This window comes from Aquila chrysaetos, chromosome 10 (genome assembly GCF_900496995.4).
Source record: "Aquila chrysaetos chrysaetos chromosome 10, bAquChr1.4, whole genome shotgun sequence".
NCBI classification, from domain to species: domain Eukaryota; kingdom Metazoa; phylum Chordata; class Aves; order Accipitriformes; family Accipitridae; genus Aquila; species Aquila chrysaetos.
The window spans coordinates 17461313-17484429 of record NC_044013.1 but is presented as its reverse complement, the minus strand read 5'-3'; the positions used below and the strand labels follow the sequence as shown (position 1 = coordinate 17484429).

General features: G+C 38.2%; 1 protein-coding gene across 1 annotated transcript in view; it reads right to left on the bottom strand.

Moving 5' to 3' along the window:
• SLC9A9 (solute carrier family 9 member A9) overlaps positions 1-22812 on the bottom strand; it is a 222127-nt gene extending 199315 nt beyond the window's left edge. The window contains exons 1-4 of the mRNA XM_030028894.2: positions 22263-22812; positions 12687-12889; positions 7986-8063; positions 7294-7370 (exon numbers count right to left, since the gene is read on the bottom strand). Of these exons, the coding sequence (XP_029884754.1) occupies positions 7294-7370; positions 7986-8063; positions 12687-12889; positions 22263-22437 (533 nt within the window). The 5' untranslated portion in view covers positions 22438-22812. The remainder of the gene's footprint in view (positions 1-7293; positions 7371-7985; positions 8064-12686; positions 12890-22262) is intronic.
• Positions 22813-23117: the final 305 nt, after the last annotated feature.

Here is a 23117-nt window from a genome sequence, read left to right as displayed (position 1 = left end):
TGTTATTAATTCAGCCCATACCTTCCTCCTTTAGGAGGCACAAAGAGGGGCTGTTAAAAGTGTGCAGTTAAGAGTGAAGAAAAAACATTTTCATGTGGTGATGGAAACTCGATACCACAGACATTTGAATGGAAAATGTCTACTTTCATAGAAAGGTTATGATGGAAAACCCAATCTCATGCCTTTTTTTTTCCTTCAAAATTATCTGGAGTAGTATTTGATATTTGTTGATATTTCCTTCTCTCTTATAAATTTATATTTATATATGTGTATGTCTTGTGTATAGAAACAAAAAATTATTCTGGTTTTCAAACAATAACATTTAAGATTCAGTTTTTGAAAGAAAGAATTTAGAAAATATTATATTATATTATATTATAATCTCAGCTTTTAGTGATCATATGCAACAAACATTTGAATATTCATTTATAGAATGGTGAGGAATGGCAAGGGCAAGGATTCTTGACTGCCTGTGAAAATCAAGTATGATGACTTATTCCTTACACTTTAATTTAAATGTCAGAAGAGACTTCTTTGTCCAAACTGTTCATCACTGCAGTTAAACACAGAGGTACAAAAGAAATATTTTGATTCTATGTGGATTTTTTAATTAGAAGTTCACTTTTAAGCACTGATTACACTGATTACTGAAACAATCTGATATGCTTATTCTAAGCAAGCATCCATATGCTCACAGACTTGCACTGGAATTAATCAGGCCAAACTAACCAACTTTGGCTCTAGTTGGAAAATGGAGAAGTCCTCTCTCTCCAGTCAGAGAAGTCTATGCAAACTGAGTAGCTATCACAAACACCTACATCTTTCCCCTTAAAACAGTGATGATCTCAGAATGACTCTTCCTAACACCAGTATTATCAGCAGTTTGTATTTTATAACTTCACTGTCTTGAAACTACAATTACTCTATTTTTTTCTGATCCAAACCTTATTTTTTTCTCTCAGCTTTATTCAAGCTCACTGCAGCCACAAGGATAGATCAAACTTGGCCTAAGTTGTCTGCAAATACGTTTGCTATTTGAGTTGCACACTCAGAGCACTTTAAACTCCAGAAAAATCAAGGCTTGCCAAACATACTAGGCAGGCTGGAAAAATATGAGTAACTGACTGCAAACATGCTGCATTCTGAATATCTAAAATGTGGCTTTGGCATTGCAATTCGAGAGAACCCAAGTGAAACTGAATCAAAAATCACAGATAAGGGCAACTTTATGATGTCAGTATGCCTGTGCATAGGTATCTTGGCCCTTGCTGGCACTGAGAATGCTGATCTAAGAAGCCAAGATGATTTCAAGTGCAGGGAAAAAATTGCAAATCTTTCTACTCTCCCTGCCACTCAGTACCTCATATGTTGCTCTGATAGGTTGTTACCATAGTGTCAAGATTTTTTCCAAATACTTGAGCACTCTCCCATTATCAAAATTGAAAATATCTATCACAGGCATCAGTTCTGGAAGATGCTTCCCTTCAGATAACACAGTTTATTAAACATAAAATCTAAGGGAAAAGAACACTATTCCTTGCAGAAGCTGAAGTTAGGTCCTTCTCCCTGCTTTTTCCTAAAGGGTTAAAAAAAAAAAAAAGCAAGAGGGGGTGGATGTTCATTTAATTTTTCAGCAGCTCAGTTTTCATGGGCTCTCTGAGTAGCATCAGCTCAGTGCTGCTTCAAGTTACAGTCAGTCATCAATACACAGCTAATATCCAGACACATATTGCAAAGATGGAATAACCCCATGCAACAGTCACACAGGAGCACGACTGGCTACATAGCTATGTGCAGAAGACTCCTGGAGTCCTGGAGGATACCAAGTTGAGCATGAGTCAGAAGTGGACTTCATAATTGCAGCTATGAAGGCTAACTGCAAACCAAGTAGCATTCATGGAAGTGTAGTGAGCAAGTCAAGAGAAGCCATTAGTCTCTTCTTGGTACTTGTAAGGTGGCATCTGGAATAATGTGTTCAGTTTTGGACCCCCAGTACAAGAAAGACTGACAGGAGACAGGCCAGCAGAGAACCACCAAGGTAATTAGGGGGCTGATATAGGCATGATGTGTGAGAAGAGACAAAGGGCTGAGTTATTTCAGCCTGGAGAAAAGCAGCTTAGCTTTCTCTTGTAACTAGGAGGGGAGCTAACTGCTGTCTTCAACTAATAGGTGGTTATAGAGAAGATGAAGCCACCTTCTAAGGGGTGCATAGTGAAACGATGGGAGGCAATGGTTACAAGGTGAAGCAAGGGAAGTTCCAACTGGATATACAGAAAACCAATCTTTGTAGTGAGGGCATTTAAGCCTGGAACAGGTTTCCCAGAGAGCCAGTGGTATTTGCATTCTTGGAGATACTCAGAACTCACCTGGACAGGGCCCTGAGCAACTGGATTTAAATTTGAAGCCAGTCATGCATCTATTAGGAGGCTGGACTGCAGACATCCAGACATTGCTTCCAACCTAAATTATTCTCTGAGTCTATGAAACTCAAGTAGTTTGCTACAGCAAGAGACTGCCCACCCTATACCAGAGAAAGCCTCAAGAGAGACTTAACCTGTATGATTTTTCTTAGGAGTCAAGAGCTGTCTCCCTGATCATCCTACACTATTCTTCAGGAGATGGGAAGCTGGGACCACTGGCAGAGAAAAGATCTGTTGAGAGACTGGATCTTGTATGATCTTATATCATGCAGACCTAGAGTCAGCAGACTCTGTTCACCATGAAGGGGACAACTTCAGCAATTCTGCAAAGTCAATATGTCTTGGAGTGGGGGAATTTCTCCTTTCCCTCATGGGATGTCTCTGCATGGATCCTTGCTAGTCAGACTTGGTGCAAAGGGCATAATTTGGCCTAGCTGGGAGAGCTTGGAAATTACTATAACTTGCATGTGTGTTAAGTGGCTGAGGACAGTATTACAGCTAACATGGGTGGGCACTCCTTAGAGCAGTATTTTGTTGAAAACAATTGCGTTGCTGCACTGCCTTCGCTAAAAAAAAAGCAATCCGTCTTACCTCTCCATCCCCTGCCCTCAGTGGGAATATCTGATTATAGCCTTTTCACCCAAATTCCACACAGTTCCTCTTTCCTGATGACAGAAGAAAGCATTTCACACAAAAGCAAAGATTTACAAAGAGGAGACAGGCACCATTGTGTCAGTGTGTTCCATGGCAACTTTTTAGCAATCTTAAAGAGTTTACAACAATCCAAATGATGTTTCTGTTCTTTATTAATGATATTTCCCAGCTGTTTCTGGTTTACAAAGAGAGGTCTGGTCCTTTGTTATAGGCTGTACCCTGTCACTACAGCAAGCCCCACAGGAGGAGTTCACAATGGGGTGCTTTGTAATTCACTCAGGCAGGAAGAGCACAGTCCCAATGAGAGGCTGCAGATACACAGAGTTTAAGTCTATGTATATTGATGTACAGTACATGTATATGTGTTGTGTATATATAATAAAAAGTAAGTACATGTTTAATCATACCTATGCAGAAAATATTTGTCTACAGCAATGCAATCTAGAAGTACCTCAGGGTTCTGTCCTTTCTTTTGTAACAATAGTTCCCTTCAGTAAAGTTTTTATATCATGTTTATTCTTCATGCACTCATCTTATTCTTATCCTGACATGTACATTACGCAAACATGCTTCACATTCACATAAGCCCTATTCTGAATATATTACTGCCTCCTCTGCAATAATTTCAGTGGGGGTTGTGGGTTTGTATGGGACACAGTACAAGGCCCAGTGCTGCTCAGTGCTTGCTGCTCAGTGCTTACTCCTCTACCTTAGGGTTTCTTTTGGATCTTTATCCCTGACTATGGGCTTGAACTTTGAATTGCGAGTAGGAATTGTTTCTAGTAGGAACTTTATGTAGTAGTTTCGATCTGCAATTATTCTGTTTTAGATAAAATAACATGGATACAGGAATGGCAGTGTTTGGAATTTAGGCTAAACTCCATATATTGTTTCTTTTAACAAGCTTATCAAAGCTGCTCTGGCATTTTCCATTTACAAAGAGCAATGGCACATGTCAGAGCTCATAAACCAAAGGCATGTTTAAGAGCATCACTGGGCTGGACAGCCCTACTGCTTTTCTGAAGTCTTACAGAGCTATTAGCACTTGATTTACAGGACAGAAAGGTTCAATGGCTAAGACAAGTGAGAGGAAGCACAGGAAGAGTCCTAATGAGATCCAGAACTACTGTCACCTCAGTAATGTGCTAGCATTCAGCTCAAACTGTTATCAGGATGTAGATTTTTTACTGACTTAATAATTCCAACCTTAGGGGTCCTACTAGCCATATAAATGGGTATGAAAAGAAGCAACAACCAAGAGCTAGGGTCATATGGAGGTGTATATTACTGCAAATAAAGATGGGGGAAAAATATGAGTGATGTAGCTGTCCAAGCTGCGATCTTCATGGATCTATGAGAAGGTATTCATCCCCCAAGTGACAATGCTGTGATACTGATGTTTCTCTTTGACATAGATAAGTGCTTTTGGAGCTCTGTCACAAGGTGTAGAGCCTCACAAAGAAATGAATAGAGAGGTTTAAATGTAGGGACATCAAGCAACCAGGCAGGAAATTATTCTGATTGTTTAATTATGGCATTTTGTGGAATCCTGCATATTCTGGGTCTTTAAAACTCCATGCCTGTTCCCATTAGAAAAGAAGGATCCCCAAGATCCAGAGCTTTCTGCCTCACATCCTTTTCCAGAGGAGAACAAGCAATAGGAGAGGTGAGAGGATGAGGTGCCATGTCTCAAGGAAAGCAAAATTTCAGAAAGAAAAGCACGATTAAGCTTTTCCTCTCCAATAAGTGAGACACATAGCACACTGTATCCTGGAGTTACAGATTTGTGTCTGAAATTGAAGGTATCCTTTCTCCTTAGCCCATAGATGTTCAGCAGTTTTTCTCACATGAAGGGGAAACAGCCACATACAGAGCTTACACTTCTTTGTATTTCAGCACAGAAGGTGATCATACTTTCAATGTTGCTTTTCATTGTGGAGTCTAAAATTTCCTGATATTTGGACTGACCATAGCTTGCAGAACATTTAATAGCCACAGTGCCTCAGGTACGTTATGATTACTAAGCTACCTGATTATTAGGAAACTAGGATGTCAAGATAGATACGATGACATACCCATAAAAGAACAGTTTTAAAATCATTGAACTATAAGTTATAGGTCATGCATGTGTTTTAATATTATCAAAATGACATTAAAGGTTCCATCTCATAATAATGCCAGCAAGGAGCTTATACCTTGATGCAGCACATATATCTTTACTTAAAGGTCCATTATAAAGTCAGGGAAAAGACAGAAATAAAAAATTAGTTGCTTCTATAATTTGAAAGTGCTGTTCATAGGTACAGAATTTGGACCAGTCTTAAATTCAAGCACTCTCACAAAACCTGAAGTGCTTCCATAAATCTTTCCATATCATGCAGAGATGTAAATGGTACGTTTCAGAGTTCTACAGCCCAGGACATCAAGTAAGGCCTACAAGATGCACGGTGCTTCCTAGTCTAAAACCCGAATACCAGAAAGTTCCATGACTTTCTCCCATTTTGACTCTGCACAATCCCAGCAAGACCAACGCCTCTCAGCAAGACTTACTTATATGCAACACTGCTCCATCACCTCCACAGACCATACAGACTCAGCTAGCTCAGCTGTTTCTGCACCACACTGCACAGAAATACCATGGGATGCCTAATGATGCTAAGGTTAAACTATGAACAGTGCACTGGTTTTCTCAGTAAGGCTCTGTGCAGGTACAGACACCCACTCACAGCAGAATCCAACTCTGGTCACTCGTTTTCACCTGCATCAGGAATTTTCCCAGAACATGAGAACTGAAGTGTATGTGTGATATTCATAAATACCATGAAACACATGCACTTTTAAGATCCAAAAGGATTTTTAAATGGTTTTTTTAATTTTGATTGAGCTAACCAAACAGACAAACAAAAGTTTCACATCATGCCAGCCTGGAAATATATCATCCATTTCTGACTAGCAAATCTTTTCTTTAATTAGGCAAATTTTGAAACAAAATAGAAACTTCACTAAGGAGGTATGGAAATAAAACAGGATTTTTTGCCCCTCTGATTTTTTCCCTTTTTTTCTGCAGAAGCCATTTAGTCATATCCAGGCTAAATTCACACATAGTTCCAGACTGAGGCGTTTTGCATGATCTTCAACTAAAAAGTTTCACTTAGCCTTTGAAATTACTCCAGTTATTTTACATATATGCCACTAGGTATCTGTTCCTCCCCTTTTTTAGATTTAAAGTCCTTCATTTTCTGTTACAGATCTGCTCTCCTCTAGAAGGAATTCTGGTTAGAAGCATGGAATTTCAATTGAGAGAATGGTTCTATGTGTCAGGACACATGGTTAAAGCTACAGGGTTGTAAAAAGCAGTTCATGCTTACATCAGTCACAGACCAGAAATGAAAGACACGATTTCCTGAATGCCCTGGACACTTCTTGATATCCAAGAGTTTTGCCTTTCCCATTGACCACAGTTCAACCCCAGCCAGCAACTAAGTAACACGCAGCCACTTGCTTGCTCCACCCTTCTCCCAGTGGGATGGGGAGGAGAATCGGGGATAAAAAGTAAAACTTATGGGTTGAGATAAGAACAGTTTAACAACTAAAATAAAATAAAATAAAACAATAATAATAATAAAATATAATAATAATAATAATTGTAATGAAAAGGAACATAACAAAAAGAGAGAGAAATAAAAGCCAAGAAAAGACAAGTGATGCACCATGCAATTGCTCACCACCTGCTCACTGATGCCCAAGCAGCGATCTGCCCCTCCTGGCCAGCTCCCCCCAGTTTATATACTGAGCATGACATTCTATGGTATGGAATAGCCCTTTGGCTAGTTCGGGTCAGCTGCCCTGGCTATGGTCCCTCCCAGCTTCTGGTACACCTGATTGCTGGCAGAGCATGGGAAACTGAAAAGTCCTTAACTTAGGATAAGTTCTACTTAGCAAGAACTAGAACATCAATGTGTTATCAACATCATTCTCACACTAAATCCAAAACACAGCACTGTATCAGCTACCAGGAAGAAAATTAACTCTATCCCAGCCGAAACCAGGACACAATCTCAGCTTTTCCTGATAAGGAATTACTTTACTTGTTACAGAAGGTATTAAGTATATTGACAATACAGTGTCTGCAATTCTTTTTACAGTTTAGTTTTTAATTGAAAAAAATACCAAGCACTAATAATGACTTCAGCAATAATAGCAGAAGGCATTCACTTACCCTATGACAATGCAGGAGATGGCAGTTCCCAAAAAGGCGTAGGTTAAAATTGATCCTAAGTTACGAAAAAAATGTCTCTGGGGAGGAAAGTTTGAAAAAAAGTCCTTTGTAATACAGTCAATAAAAGAACTTTCAGACAAAGCTGAAACATCGCATCTAGAAGTGCCATTTGTTACAACCCATACCTCAAATATAAGATGAAACAATATAGGCTACATCAGTTATTCTGGAAAATACAATTTAAGATGATTAATTTTTTGCCTGGTGGAATGCCATCAAAATTCCCTCTTTTATGTATCTGGCCAAATGCTTCAGGATAGTAACAGAAGTTCACATTGAAAGTATCTGATGCAAACAGTACCATAACCCCATCGCTTGAACGAACAAAGTCCTAATCATGCAATATCTAAAACACAGATAGGCTGCTGCCTACATGCAGTATCACCAGATTCAAAGTCATCTCTTCTGAAAACAGGAATGCCCAAGTGTTATAAACCGCACAATCAAATCTTTGCACAGATATGGAAAGGGAGCAGAAAGAGATCTATGCACCTTTAATTTTCTTCCTTTCCTGTCAAGTTCTTCCCATGCAATATAATCATTAACTGACTCTTCTCTGGCACTGGCCTGTTGGATCTACCAAGTAGCAATCACATTCAGTCACTTTTGTAATACAAGAAAGAGACACATACCTTCTTTAAACTATAGCCAGCATGAAATATAATGGGTGGCAGCAAAATATTGAAGAAGATGGAAGGATCGAATGTCATCTGCCAGAAAGGACAAAAGAGAGGGTAAGGACAAATAAAGTAGCATTTAATTTGATAGAATAGGCTTTAATTGTAACTTCTTATCAGGATTAATCTCAGGATCAGCTTCAATGTCTGCAGGCCAGGATGTTGTTCTGAGCTGTTTTCTTACAAGTATTAACGTGTAGTTCCTTACTGCTTATATATGTAGAATACTACTTGAGAAGTATTCCTTAAAGAAGGAAATCAGTCATGCACTATCTTACAGGGAACACATACAAGCAGTGTTACCTGTCATAGTATCTGCACTACCAGACACCCAATTTGTCAGTCCCATGGCTTAATTCCTGGTTCAGGCACGGACTTCCTGTTCAGTTTCAGGAAAGACACATCATCAGTGTTGTGCCTCAATTCCCCACGTACAGAATGGTGATAAAAGAAAAGGCCTACACTACCAAAACCAATGTAATATTTCCTTTGAAGCATATCTATTTAGGCACAGACAGAGCTTGCTAATGTTGCTTAATGAACCACTGGCTGTCAGCTAGTATGTGCTTTCTTGAACTACTGCACATGAAAACTGTGCACACTTTGACCATCTTCACTACTTCAGTTGAGTTAACCTAAATGTGATCAAAAATAGATTTTACCTCACATTTTTAGCAGGTAAAGAACATTCATGTAGCTAGGTAATGTAGCTCAGATGCAACATAACTCATTAAACTATAATTGTGTAATCGCTTCTGCTAACCTGCCAGCACAAGTTTCTGTTGTCCTAAAGTTTCTCAGTAAATCTGTTGACTGCTTCTCTAGCATCATTTCCATTGTAACACATCTAGCAAAATATAATCAGTCCAATCCAGTCAATCAGTTTTGGCCTGACTGCAACAAAACAAGCTCTAGAATCTCCACAGTAACTAGCTGTTTCTACTTCCTACCAAAATGTAATTTAGCAAAGCACAAATTGTCCTTTTTGGCAAAAGGACTGCCTATACAGACATGAAATTCACCAATGGGATAAGCCTTTTCTTCCAGATTTCGATTTGAGGGTTTTGTGATCACCTCAATTTTTAGCAGCTCAACTAATTTACCAGTAACATCCTCAGTTCCTTGCTGTTTTTTACTATTTCTATATATGTTGACATTGTAAGTCATATTGTCACGACAACGAAACTGTAATTTGCTTCTGGTGACAGTTATCTGTCTCTGTGTTACTGAAGATGCAACATATCACTGTTATGAAATCTAAGAGGCACTGACGCTGTCCTATTGTCCACATATCTTGTACCTGTTTTATAGGCAAAGGGGTTTCCTTATATCCTCAATAAAGCTAAGGACTAGATTGAGTCATTCTGCAAAGACTAACTGGATTTTCTGCAAAGACATAGCTAAGGTGCTATTTGCTTTCAGAACTGAAGGTATGCTAGTGGGTTAGTCTCTTCACGGTTCCTGTTCCAAGCCACTGGCTGGCACAGCAGGAGACACCACTTGGTCCTCTGTTATGCAGTTTGTTATACTCAAACGCTGGTGTAATGTCAGCCCCGTTCATGTGAAACACACATTTTTGTTTCTACAACAGCCAGAAACAGTTTATAAAATACCCATTAAAATTTTTAAAGTAATGCTAGAGTGAGCATGATGTTAGGTAAGGCAGAAAGTTCTGGCTCCAGCTGTTGTCAGTACACTGTTCATATCTGCCTTCAACTTCAGGCACAGAGAGAGACCAAGAACAATGTTCAGTCACTGCAATTCATTACAAGTAGCTTTCAATAAAATAGTATCCTGTTTAAAACCACAGCATTGCTGGAGAAAAAAATATTTTAATAAGTCCATGTACTGTTTGCTGTTCTGTCAGTGGGCTGTATTATACCAATAATTTTAAAAGCGACAGGATGGAATTAATGCAAAGGCTCGCAGCTCCTTTGTCCAGATAAAGTGATATTTTAAGGCTACAGTATTCTAGATGAAGTATTTAGCTTCAAAAGAGTAAGACCTGACTACAAAATTACTTCTGTCTTCTTACTAACAGATAGCTTGATTTGATAAACAAGAAGTGACAGCTCAACCTTTTTTTCCATTCTGCTTACTTTGAATTATAAAGTTGAAAAAAACTAGCTGGCAGATAATGTGCCCGCAACTTTAGCTATGCTGGTAACTTCAATGAAAACATGATAGAAAAAGGATTTTCTTCACTTATGAACTAAAAGCCTCAAATGTTAATTTTTGAATTAATTAAGCAAATACATTAAAATATTTTTTCCATAGGCATCACAAATCCTGACTGCATGTTTTCTTATTCAAAACCATGTTCTAAAGAATACATGTTTGTAAGTCATGGCACAGTCTATTCTTTCTGATAAACACACTTAGTAAAATCTTATACTGAGGTCAAAAGGGAATTACAGTTGTACAAAAAACAGAGCTTGGTGTGATCATGTTTTCTGTTTTTCACGTTAGTGCTTTTGCCAGTCAGGAAGGCTGCCAGGCATTGTTATTGTTTCCTAAATACTGTTGAATTCCTCCCCCTTTCCTTTTTTATTTATTTTCTTTGTAAGGGGGGCATTTGCCAGATGATTTTAAAGGAAAAAGGATTGAAAATCCAGGCAGCCTGAGGCTTCTCCAGTAATATGGAGAAACACATAATTCACAGTTGAGACTTCTAAGAATCTTCCAGCAAAGTGAGACTATGGAAAGAAGATTGGGCAATCCCCTGTAAGGGCAACAGAAACTTCTGTATGAGTTAGTGCTCCTCCTTTGTCATAATACAAGTCAGCTTCAGTATTATCAGGTCTGACGGCGATGTTCAAATTTAATGCATTAGTACATATGCCTTGGAAATTAAACACACACTTTGACTAAGACAAACCTCTAGCAACCAACTAGCAGGAAAAAGGATGAAGATTCAGAAAAATCTGACTAGTCTGACTGCCACAGTATTTTCCTGTCTCCACCCACCACAGCTCTAATAGTCCTTAACAGTCTAGTTCTTTCTGAGAATGGCAAGAGTCTGGCAGTAATGACAGACAGGCACACAATGGTGCTGCATCAGCAAGGAATTTGAGCAGATGGTTAAGTCCTAATACCTGCTGAGTTCCCCAGTGTACATTCTAAGCATAACTTAAAAGTTTTTATAATGATAACCACTATAATAAACACAAACATGTATTACAGTGCTAGATAAACAATACTTGGAAAAAAGCAAAATAAGATATTGCAATATTGTAAAAAACCAATGGTAAGGGCTTAGAAGCTTCATGTAAATAGGTGATGTCTTCAAGCATAAAATCCAGGTTTCAAAAAGTCCCTCTGCACTCATGAGTTCTTTAAATTGCTGTCATTTTTTAATAAAGTGAATGTTACATGAAGTAAATATTGTAAGGGTGGGGAAAGAATATACTAACAAAGTAAAATATTTTAATATATACTGGAAAACAGAAAAGGCCATGTGTCGTGGTTTAACCCCAGCCAGCAACTAGGCACCACGCAGCCGCTCACTCACTTCCCCCCCACCCAGTGGGATGGGGGAGAAAATCGGGAAAAAGAAGCAAAACCCACAGGTTGAGATAAGAACAGTTTAATAGAACAGAAAAGAAGAAACTAATAATGATAATGATAACACTAATAAAATTACAACAGCAATAATAAAAGGATTGGAATGTACAAATGATGCGCAGTGCAATTGCTCACCACCCACCGACCGGCACCCAGCTAGTCCCCCAGTGACGATCCCCCGCCCCCACTCTCCCCAGTTCCTATACTAGATGGGACGTCCCATGGTATGGAATACCCTGTTGGCCAGTTTGGGTCAGCTGCCCTGGCTGTGTCCTGTGCCAACTTCTTGTGCCCCTCCAGCTTTCTCACTGGCTGGGCATGAGAAGCTGAAAAATCCTTGACATTAGTCTAAACACTACTAGCAACAACTGAAAACATCAGTGTTATCAACATTCCCGGCTGAAACTAGGACACCATGACATTGTAAAAGACTCTATAAACTTCCTCCCACACTTCCCATTTTGCATCCAGCCTGAATTGCCACAATGCTGTCTCCCCACGCTTGGGGCTAGCTAGCCAGTGAAATCCCTGCTGAGGACCACTGTAGTAGTGAATGAATGTATGAGAACATTGTAATGCACTTAAGTGTTATAAAAACCCCCCACTTATCTGTGGAAGTTTACATATTTACAAGTTTATATTTTGTAAAGTGTTTAGAGTTTGTAGTTACCTCTGCTGTATACAGGAGGTAAAGCTCTCTTGCATTATGCTGCCACAACAAGTCAATTTTAAGACAGAGGACAAATAAAGGTATCAGTGGGGTTTATAAAGTTTTGGTGGTGATGAATCCAAGGTAACAGCTGCATCTGCAAGTGAACTTGGTGTCTGCAGAAGGTGGGACTGTCATCAAAAAGAGTTCTGGCAACTATTCTGCAAGCTTACAGCCAGTTGTATGCTAAATGATGGTCAGGTTTCTACTGCACCTTATTTCCCTTCCTGTTCTCCTTCCTCACTTACCCTTCTCACCCTAAATTCAGAATAGCTTCTCTCACCCTGTGTCACATTTTAGCTTGAAACTTGTTTTCCTCTCTCAAGGGTGTAAATAAAAGAAATATCTTACACAGTTTAGAACAAAAATAAGACAGGTTTTACCTTTTGAAGCATTGCATTGCCCTGGTGACCATTGACATTGTGGTGGCTGATCTCTCTTTTGTATTGATATTCATAGACCTGATTAGTTATATTAATAAGTAGAGTAGGTGGCCCAGATTTCAGCTTTTCACATTCATAAACAGTTCCACTTTCAACATCTGGTGCTTTTGTTGCGTATCTTATAATTAATCCCATTACAAGGCCTGGAGAGGAAAAAAAAAAAATCAAAACAAGCCAAAGAGATTCAGGTACTTTTAACTATCTGATGCTACACAATTACTGATTTGGAGAAAAATGAACTTTATTAAAGCTAGGACACACGTTCTCAGTGTTCCCACCTTCACAGAGGTACACCTCACTCAACACTTCATGGATGACCATATTCTTCCAAAATGGTCATTTCATTAGAATACAGATGTGGGTTTGACATATGCTCAGTTGTACTCTTATTTTTGTGATCCAGTTGCTGGAATCATTCTGATATAGTTATTAACTGAGTTGCTCATCCACCGCATTTTCAATAGATATTTAGAGAAAGGGGATGCCTGTATAACTAATGTGCTCTACTAAGCATGTAAAAATCAGCTGTGCTTTTGGTGACTTTACACACTTCATTCACGGGGGCAAAACTGACACAGTGTTCTTAGGCACATTCTGCTTTCTGTAGAAAACTGTGCGGTTTTGAGACTGTATAAACATGGGAAAATAAAAGCAGGAAGAATGAAAGGAAGATTAAGACTGGGATTAACTGATTTGATTATCTACAATTTAGGACTCTTATCTAAGACAGACATTTTGGCTCCCTTTACAGTTGACAGAGAGGAAAATGTACTTCTGCAATTGTCCTCTGGAAGGTACACTTCTTTCTGTTGGCTCTAGTGGGAGCCTGCATGATTACTTCAGGAGAGGTGACTAATATTTAGCTAGATAACATTACTGAGATTATTTCCACCCTCAGAGACTTGGGTTTGGTTTCAAATTTAATTTCCATGCTTCTTTTATGTCCTATGTACTTTAAGTCCCATGTATATGATGAACAGCTTTACAGTTACTAATTATGAACACATATGCTAAGAATACTCATGTTAAATATTGATGGAAGACATCTAAACATCTACATAGATACACTTACTAATGAAAGATAAGAACAAAATTAAATTACAGGAAAGAGCTGATAAGCGTCTGAAAAATATGTTAAAGTTTTATCCAGTAATCAGATGCCATGGTGATAAAAGTGATCGTAAATGCCTAGAGCAATAGCATGTCTTTGTTATTGTCACAGTTTCCCATAACAGAGACTCTCTGAACTGCAGATTTCTAGCCTACATGTAAGGCGAGTTTGTACCTTCCGTGACTGAAGCTACAACAGAGTTAACAGCTGTAGTGCTTGTCTAGTATGCATATGCGTGTATGCTTGTTTTTTATCTATTGTTTAGTATGGTTGGTTTCTTTAAATGGTAGAGGATTTAGATAAGCAGTAGAAAATCCCAAGGCCACTTTCTTAAGTTATACAGCATTTGTGAATAAATCAGGTAATAAATGTAGCTGCAGTAAAGACAGAATTCTGTGAAATTTTAGAGGAAAGCATGTATGGGGAAAAAGGAAGCAAGCACTGCATGTGCTAACAGGAAATATAACTTCTACAGTAGTAGAAGTACAAAGTCACATCATGAGTCAGAACCCAGGAAACCATTAATTAATTAAAACAGTCAGGGTTTTCATCTTACTTTTATTAGATTTCCTCTAGAAAACCACATCTTTAATTTTCAAATTCAATTTCAAGTACATTAAAAATTCAACTTCATTTGATGCTTGGACAAGACTTGATGTTTCCTTCTCATTCTCTGGAAAACTTCTAGTTTTCTCTTTACCATTTTTGTTCCTATCACTCAATGTTTTAAACCATAGCCTCTGTTGCACTTCAGTTACCAGGTATTACATAGACTTAATCAGCTCAGATAACAGAAATATTTTGCAGATGTCCAGCAATGCCTGTGCAAGGACACTGGCAGGAAAAGATTATTCAAGAACAAGAGTATTTGACAACACAGTTTGCTAGAATCAGTATCAGGTCACAGGATGGAATAGGTTTTGAATAGTGAGGAAAAAGAAGTGTTTGGTTAGATGAATGTGCTGATACAACCTGTTCACCCATCCGATCATCTCCTCTTTATCTTCCTTTTCTTTCCTTCTGCACTCTCTCTGTCTGCTTACCAAATTTCCCTGTTATGTCCCTCATTATCTTTCACATGATTCATCTGTGCTTCCCCAACTTCTTGTCTTGGTGCATTTACTGATCTCTAACATTTCCCTGTTCGTTTACAGCACCTGTCATATTCACCTGCCTTTTTCTGGATAGTTTTACCTAGACCCTCACACTATGTCTTCCAGAATTATGTAGGACAGTAAGCTTTTTTCTACTAGCCTTGTTTCTGTTACACTGGCAACAGTGAGCATCATGCTTATTTGTACAAGTAACGGTCTTCTTGCTGCACACAGAAGACAAGACTTTAAGGAAACAGTGCTATTTTTAACTGAGAGCTCAAAAATCATGAATGAAGAGATAAAAACATGAAAGTGATTTTAAAAATAAGAGTTTAAATCCTACTATTCAGAGTTCTTTGATCTGTTTTTTAGCCTTTTGTCGTGGTTTAACCCCAGCCAGCAACTAAGCACCACACAGCCGCTCACTCACTCCCCCCCCTACCCACTCCCCCCTCTCCCAGGGGGAGAAAATTGGGAAAAGAAGTAAAACTTGTGGGTTGAGATAATAACAATTTAATAGAACAGAAAGGAAGAAACTAATAATGATAACGATAACACTAATAAAATGACAACAGTAATAATAAAAGGATTGGAATGTACAAATGATGTGCAGTGCAATTGCTCACTACCCTGCCAATTGACACCCAGTTAGTCCCCAAGTGGCGATTTCCCCTGCCCCCAGTCCCCCCAGTTCCTATACTAGGTGTGGTGTCCCATGGTATGGAATACCCTGTTGGCCACTTTGGGTCAGCTGCCCTGGCTGTGTCCTGTGCCAACTTCTTGTGCCCCTCCAGCTTTCTCACTGGCTGGGCATGAGAAGCTGAAAAAATCCTTGACTTAATATAACCACTACTGGGCAACAACTGAAAACATCAGTGTTATCAACATTCTTCTCATACTGAACTCAAAACATAGCACTGTACCAGCTACTAGGAAGACAATTAACTCTACCCCAGCTGAAACCAGGACAGTCCTTTGAAGTTTAACTGTTTACATGGCTTGTACACATAATAACTTTCAGTATGGCAACACGGAACTGCTCCAGGGAGATCAGTGGAGACCAGCTCACTTTGCCTTTACCGTCTCTGTCATACAGCCAGGTGGACTACTGTGTCCTACAACCCTCTGAGACTCCTAGTATGTCTGTTATATTGGCTAATACAGCATATACTTTGAACCAAATTATTTTTGATTGTTTTAAAAATGAAAACAAATGTTCTCAACTATAGTCATGCAGTTGCATTGAATTGTTAAAGGGCAAACTATTTCAACCTGTAGTGTCAAGTTTAGACTAGAAGTAGAAGGCTGTTCTTATTCTGTATTTTGAGAAGATATGTTATCTTCAGCTGTAGTCTCAAACTGCTTTGAGGTTGCTGTAGCTCTCAAGGAAATTCTATAATGTATTGAATTTGAACAAAGTGTGGACGGGATCCATAATGATAGGCTAATTCAGAATATTCTCGAATGCTCTATGGAAGGTTCAAACAAAGACAATTGCTATCACTACACTTTATTGCAAGAGTCAATATAAGTGATGGGATTGTATTCCTCCTTCAGAATTAATAAATGTGCCAAAGACCCTATATAAAACCCCCAGTGAATTAAAAATCTGGGAAGAGAGTATTTAATATTTTAGTAGGTGTATCATTTATGGAATGCGCTTTATGCTTTAAATCATTATACAACATTTCTTTCATGATAGAATTCAGGAGCCAAGATCATATTCTAAAAGAAATAATTCATTTTTAAATAGGTGTATAATGTACTCTCCACTACTCCATCCTCCAAACTGAAATCATGCTTTTGTAATGAAACATTATTTATAGTTCATTTAAAGAAAAAAACCCCAACATTTGGGAAATACTATTTGGATGTATCTACTATGAAAAAAGACTGACTTCTGATTTCCTTGCAATCAGTGCTTTGTGGCAGAAAAATTAAACATTAAAATTTTCTCACAAAGTTCTACGGACTTTGGTATGTAAAAACATACCTTCTGTACAAATAGTTCTGGTTTCACGGTGGCATGCACAGAAAGCCTGGCTTTACCATGCAAGTCTGGGAATTCGGCAGTTAAAACTCCCTGAATATGACTTGGGAATGATGCTGCATCTGTTACCTGACATCACAAGTAGGTATTATACTAAGATACTGGTTAGCATGAATAAAAAAGTTTCAAATAGTATTACATCAGTTAAGGATGTAGGTAATTATAAATGCAAACTCTTGTGCAAGGCAAAACTTGAGTGTACCAGCACAAAGTAGAGAACCTATCTTGTATCCTGGGAGTCCAAATCCAATTATAAATGTTTTCAGCTCAGCTTCCCCTTATTTAAGATATTTTCCTTCAAAACTAGTACCAAGGCTTCATTTAATTCATGTTTTAAGCACATTATTTAAATGCAGGATTGAAACAGTACAGGGTGTAACATTACAGATTTCTTTTAAAAAGTCTCAATTGTCCTTTGAAGTAAGATCTTGCAGCAAAATCTCACTAACTAGAGCTCAGTCATATTTCAACTGAAGGCAATGCAGGTTTTCCAGCTTCTTCAGTGGAAGCAGGATAAAATCCTTAATCATAGATGAGAGCATTGGAAGGGATTTCTTAAGTCATTGATGCCAAACTTCTGAGCTAAACAGGACTGTTCTTTCCCCAGGATTTTATCTAGTCAGCTGTTAAATGCCTTCCTTAATAATGACACTCGGGGATGCAGTTTTAGCCTTTACTTGATGTTCCCAAATATTTTAGAATTTCTTCCAAATTTGTTTGCCTCAAGAATGCTATTCCTCTCTTCACCTACCCACTACAAAATGTCAGTTTCTGCCTTGATCATGATTTTCCCATGCTTTCCTCAGAATCCTGACAATGTTTGTTCATTATAAATGTTGCAGTCAGGAAGACAATGAAGTACTCTATTTTACTGAGGGCTAGAGATTCCTCTTTCTGGGACTTGTTACATGCATTGCTGTCTCAGAATTAGGGGAACTCACAACACATAATCAGAAGGAAACTACAATTATTTCACAGAAGAGGCATAATGGATTTAGGAGGTTTAAGAATCATATTGCCTAATCATTAGACACCTCTACCAAAGCTGAATCAAGAATTCTGATTGTGCCTCACTTCGAAAACACTCTGCATGGGATCCTCAGAAAAGGCTGAGGAAGGGCTACTGTGAGTCAGCTTTCCCATTGCACACCTGTCAAGAGCTGAACAATTGGAGGGAAGAAAAAAAAAAAAAAAGGCGGTAGACCTCCAATCCCACCCCTCCAAACCCCTCAAAACTTCAGGAAGCATCTCTAACCACTACAACACAAAGCCATTTCTTGTGAGTGCTTCAAGACTGTGTCCTGTCGTTCATCCTTTTCATGTTTGTCTTCCAGTCTGATCAACTAGTCCCACAGAGCACAACTTTGAAGGCAGGTACATCTTCATTCAGCCTCACCTCCACCCTAATGGGTATCACACATTCCCTAAGGGAGACAACTATTCAAGCTGAGAACTATTTCAACCAAAGTTGCTAATTAACCTAGTAGATAAAAGGCACAGATTGTATTAGTGGGTTGATGGTGGGTTTTTTTTTGTTTGTCTGTTAGTTTTTTTGTTAAAGTTTACTTCTGGCTCCCTACCTGCAGGAGTGCTTTAGCATCTTAATCAGAGGTAACTAGTGGCACCTGTATGTAGCCCTGACACCTAAATTCTGGGGAGGATGAGAAATTTGGATACTTGCACTCAGTTTTTTTCTTGTGCTAGCTTTGGGCTATTTCTCCGCTAATGTGAAGGGCCATGATTTATGTATTACATCGGGAATTTGGCACCTAAGGTTTTGTGACTGAGGTATCTAAATAAGCCAGGCCCTGCAGGAGCTGGCTAATAGGCACTTAAGTCTTTTGTTGTCTATTGTCTAGTACTAAGAGGCCATCTTCTGGGGTCTGCTGCTAAGAGAGGCTAGCTACTCTTATCTGAGAGAAGTGGCATTCAGTTTTCATTACTGTTTGTGTAGATAATCTACCACACTAATTCCAACGATGCTGTCATATAGAAAATTGTGCTGATAAGTTATATAAAGGATGGTTTTCCCTTTCTGGGTGGCACAAGTTCCTTTTTCATATCCACCGGCCTCCTTGATATACAGAAATCAAGAAGTAAGTTGAGTTTACTATTTGGGGTCTGTTTGTCAAACCAAGCTCCAGTGTTCTTGTTTTCTGAGATACCGGAAAACAAAGGAATGAATAAATAAACAGGTAAGTCTGTATTCTTCTTCACTGTTTGTGAGTGATTTTTCAGTCTGGTGTCAAAACAAATAAACAAAATGTGTGTTTAAATACTTTCAAGATAAATGCCTTGAAATATATATAGACATATATATGTACACTTTTTTTGTGTGTGCGAAAGAATGTTGAATTCCTGTTGAATTAATTCTTATGAATTGATTTGGGGTTATGCTAAATGCTTTGGGTTTTTTCATTGCAACTGCAGAAAGATTTTTAATTTAAATATAGCTATATTTAGTGTTGAACCATTGCTTTGATAAAAAAAATTAATCCATCTCAGTTTCTAAATGGACGGTTTTTCAGTGTGGGCTTTTTTTTTTAGCTTGAACGATTCAGCCTAAAACTGCATTTTCCTACAAAGTTTATGCAAAAAAATCCCCAAACAACCCCTTTATTTGTTCTATACTTTAAATAGTCTTCAATTTGTGGCTGTTCAGCACTTTGCAGTAACTGTAAAACTTCTTCCTGTTTTTGTATTTCTGTGGTTGTTTTCCCCCCCGGTCTTCCTTATATTTCACTTTCTCTATCCTTTCTGCTGCTATACCCCTAGTGACACACTGTCTTAATAAGTAATACAGACCCATCTACCACACTGTGGGACACAGTCTGCAAATAAGTGGCCATATTCTTCTATCACTTGCAGCAAAATTACTGGTTTCTTGTGCTGCTATTCATGTATCTAGCAAATAGTTCAAGGGGCTGGAATAAAGCAAACCGTAGGGCAGAGACTTTTGGTTTATACAAACAGGTATAAACCAGAACTGTTCTGATAATGAAGACAAAAAATAAGTGAGAGCAGGATTTAGCCCACTGTCAGTGCTTGGTGCCATGAAGATTTTCTCCTGAAGCTGCTGCCTGTTGATCTGACACCTCTATCATGACCTCTGAAACTCCACTTTCTTTTCATTATTGCTATTCCACAATGCTAAAGATACCAAAACCCATATCCAAAATTTCTAAGGATAAAAAGGACATCATCAGCTTTTTGGATCCTATGAACAAGCTTTTTTCCCTGTTTGAAGGCTGCCATAAATAATGCAAGACTAAATAGATAGTTTATTTACAATCATGAGGAATATTTCCTTTGTTCATGAACATTTTAATAATTCAAAAGCTCTGTACTACTGGAGCACTAATCTTTTAACTGATCAAAAGAATATCATGAGCTGGTTATCCTCATGATGTGCAGATTATGTGCTGGGCAGGCAGCAAAATAGAACCAAAACACAGATAAAACTCTAAACACTGATTTATTTGTGTAATGTTGTATCCCCCCATATTTCATTTCTATTTTGATAGGCTTTTGTCTAAATCTTCAACAAATGTTGTCAGCCGCACATGGGAAACAGCAAAATAGTGTAAAGGAAGCTACTATAGAAGAGTCACGCATGCAATGAGAAAAACATTGTAATTTACTAGTTGATCATAATGAACATACTGCATAGTGTTTCATGGTTTTCCTTTTGAGAGATGCTAGTAAAAATACAACAAGCAAATGTCTTCTCAGTGATGCTATGTAGCTTGTACCCCATAAAACTGTTAAACAACAATCTAGGCGATGCCTGACAATGAAAACCACTGCATTTAACGAAGTATTTTGTGATGAGTATTTCAGTCTCAAGTAATTCAGTTGAAGTGTGTTTTCTATGTGCAACAGATTTCAGGATTAGAAAAGGGCATATTATCAAATAAATACTTTTCCACAACTTTAAAATAAACTCAAGGCAGATGAGAATTAAGAGATCCCACAGACCCAGGTGTTAGGGGCTCAGTGACTGGCTTTATACAAGGCTTTCTTGTTTACTTGCTTTCCTTCAAAGTATCAAGTCACCTGTGAAGATAGTAAGTAAACCAAGAAGATGAAATAGCCTGTGTTCTTGAAATTTCATACAGTTAATTTATCTAAGGAAATAGTTTGAAAGGGATACAAGGAAGACTGTGATCTTCAGCTGCAGTCCTCCTATGGAACTGAGATGACCTTAAAATTCTTGATATAGAAAAAGCAAATGAAACTTTATCTCAAAATGTAGGGGTCAGTTGCCTTTTTGTTGCAGGCTTGCAGCTGAACCTCTACAGAGTTCTTTGCATGCGGTGTGCCATGATAAACAAATATTCTTCAGAATATGCAATTTTAACAAAACCAGTTTTGGGTATTACACTGCTAGGATATGTGATGTGCATAGAATGAGTCTGAGTCAAAACAGGCTGGCATTTAGATACTTAATGATTGAGCTGTTGATTTTTATCTTCCATTTTGACAGTGTTACCCTCCTATAGGTGTTTTATTGTAACAGAAATGGCAGTCACACGTTTCTCTCAAAGTGAAACAACAGTAAGAGAGAATGACAAGAGAAATCATACATGAAGTATATACCATTAAACTAGTGAGTACTTAGCAGTGGACAATGCAGAAAGTTCTACATTAAAGTGATACACAATATTGCAAAACTTCATAAAAGAAGATTAGAACTAGGCAGGCAAACTGAAATTACAGTACAATGACAGCATTCAGAGAAGACTTGAGAGAGGCATTCCTCATGGCATGTTTTTCAAAGGCACAGAGAAAAAAACAAAAGAAAACTCTCAAGATCGTTTAAACTTTATTAGACAACATGGCTGTATCCACAAGGCTCCTTAGTCTAACACCCTCAAATGCTATAAAAAAAAAAAAAAAAAAAAAAAAGCATGGAAAATAAGCAAATTAAACAGCCTCTTTCACTGAGGGCATTTCATTCTTTTGAAAACAGTAAACTCCCTAACTCTCAAAGTGTCATGCAATGGCTGTCTGCCCATAGAGGAACATAACATGCACATCGTGAGGATAGCCAGCTCATGATAGTTGCTCCCTTAAGAACTCAGCCTCTCTCTACCTCATGAGAGATGCTATTACATTATTATTCTTTTACTGTACAGTTATGGAGCTGATGATATTTCATTCAGCACATTTTCTGAGCTTTGTCAGCACTTGATCTCAAGTGCCTGATCATAAATATGCGACTAGTCCCATGTTAAGCTGGCACTTGAATTTATACTCACCATAAAGCATAGCTCCTCCAGTTTCATGCAAAAAGCGGAATCGATGGTTTTTAAACAACCAAATTGTTAATATTGTAAGAATGAGCAGGAAGTTAAAGACTAGCAACTCCACAGCTCCCTGATGATAAAACTGATCTTCATCTTTCACTGATACATATTTCTTCAACTTCTCCATTTCATTCCCTCTATGGAAAATATGTGCAAAATAAAAAGAAAAAAAAAAAATCGCAGGAAGGAAAGTGTTACCACCTTTGGTACAAAAAGTCCAGATACTACAGAAATTCACAGCGAGCACATCTGTTTCATTTGCAGCCTCATGGTAAAGTGCCCCAGCTCAGAATTCAGCTGGATTCTAGTTACAGCTTCCTGTTTCTCTCTTAAAGCTGCCCTGTCTCATTTTTAATGTTAAGGTTGCATCGCTGGACTGCACTTGCTCCAGCTGTAGATGCACAAAGTGTCTCCAAGGCTCAGGCTCTGTCAATTTCTAAAATTCTGTTGTAAAACTTAGTCTGTGTTCATAATGTTTGTTCCTGTAGTTTACAGCATAATCTGAATCCTAAAAATCATATTTTGTCTTGATAGTTCAAGGTGAAAAAAAAATGACGTTAAAAGAATGGCACAGCAACCTTCACCACATTTTGGAAGTTTAAAAATCTTTCCTCTTTCCCACTTTTAAATGTGAGTAACATAGAGTAAAGGTGGCACTTTGCTATGGTGCAAAGACAGAAGAAGAAAACAAAACAATGAATAAGGATTTAAAGATGTAGGCCTTGAACTTACATTGATCCTGTGTGAAGACTGAAAGATCTCTGTAAAAGCAAGGGTCCAATTACCTAGAATTAAAAGCACTTAAAA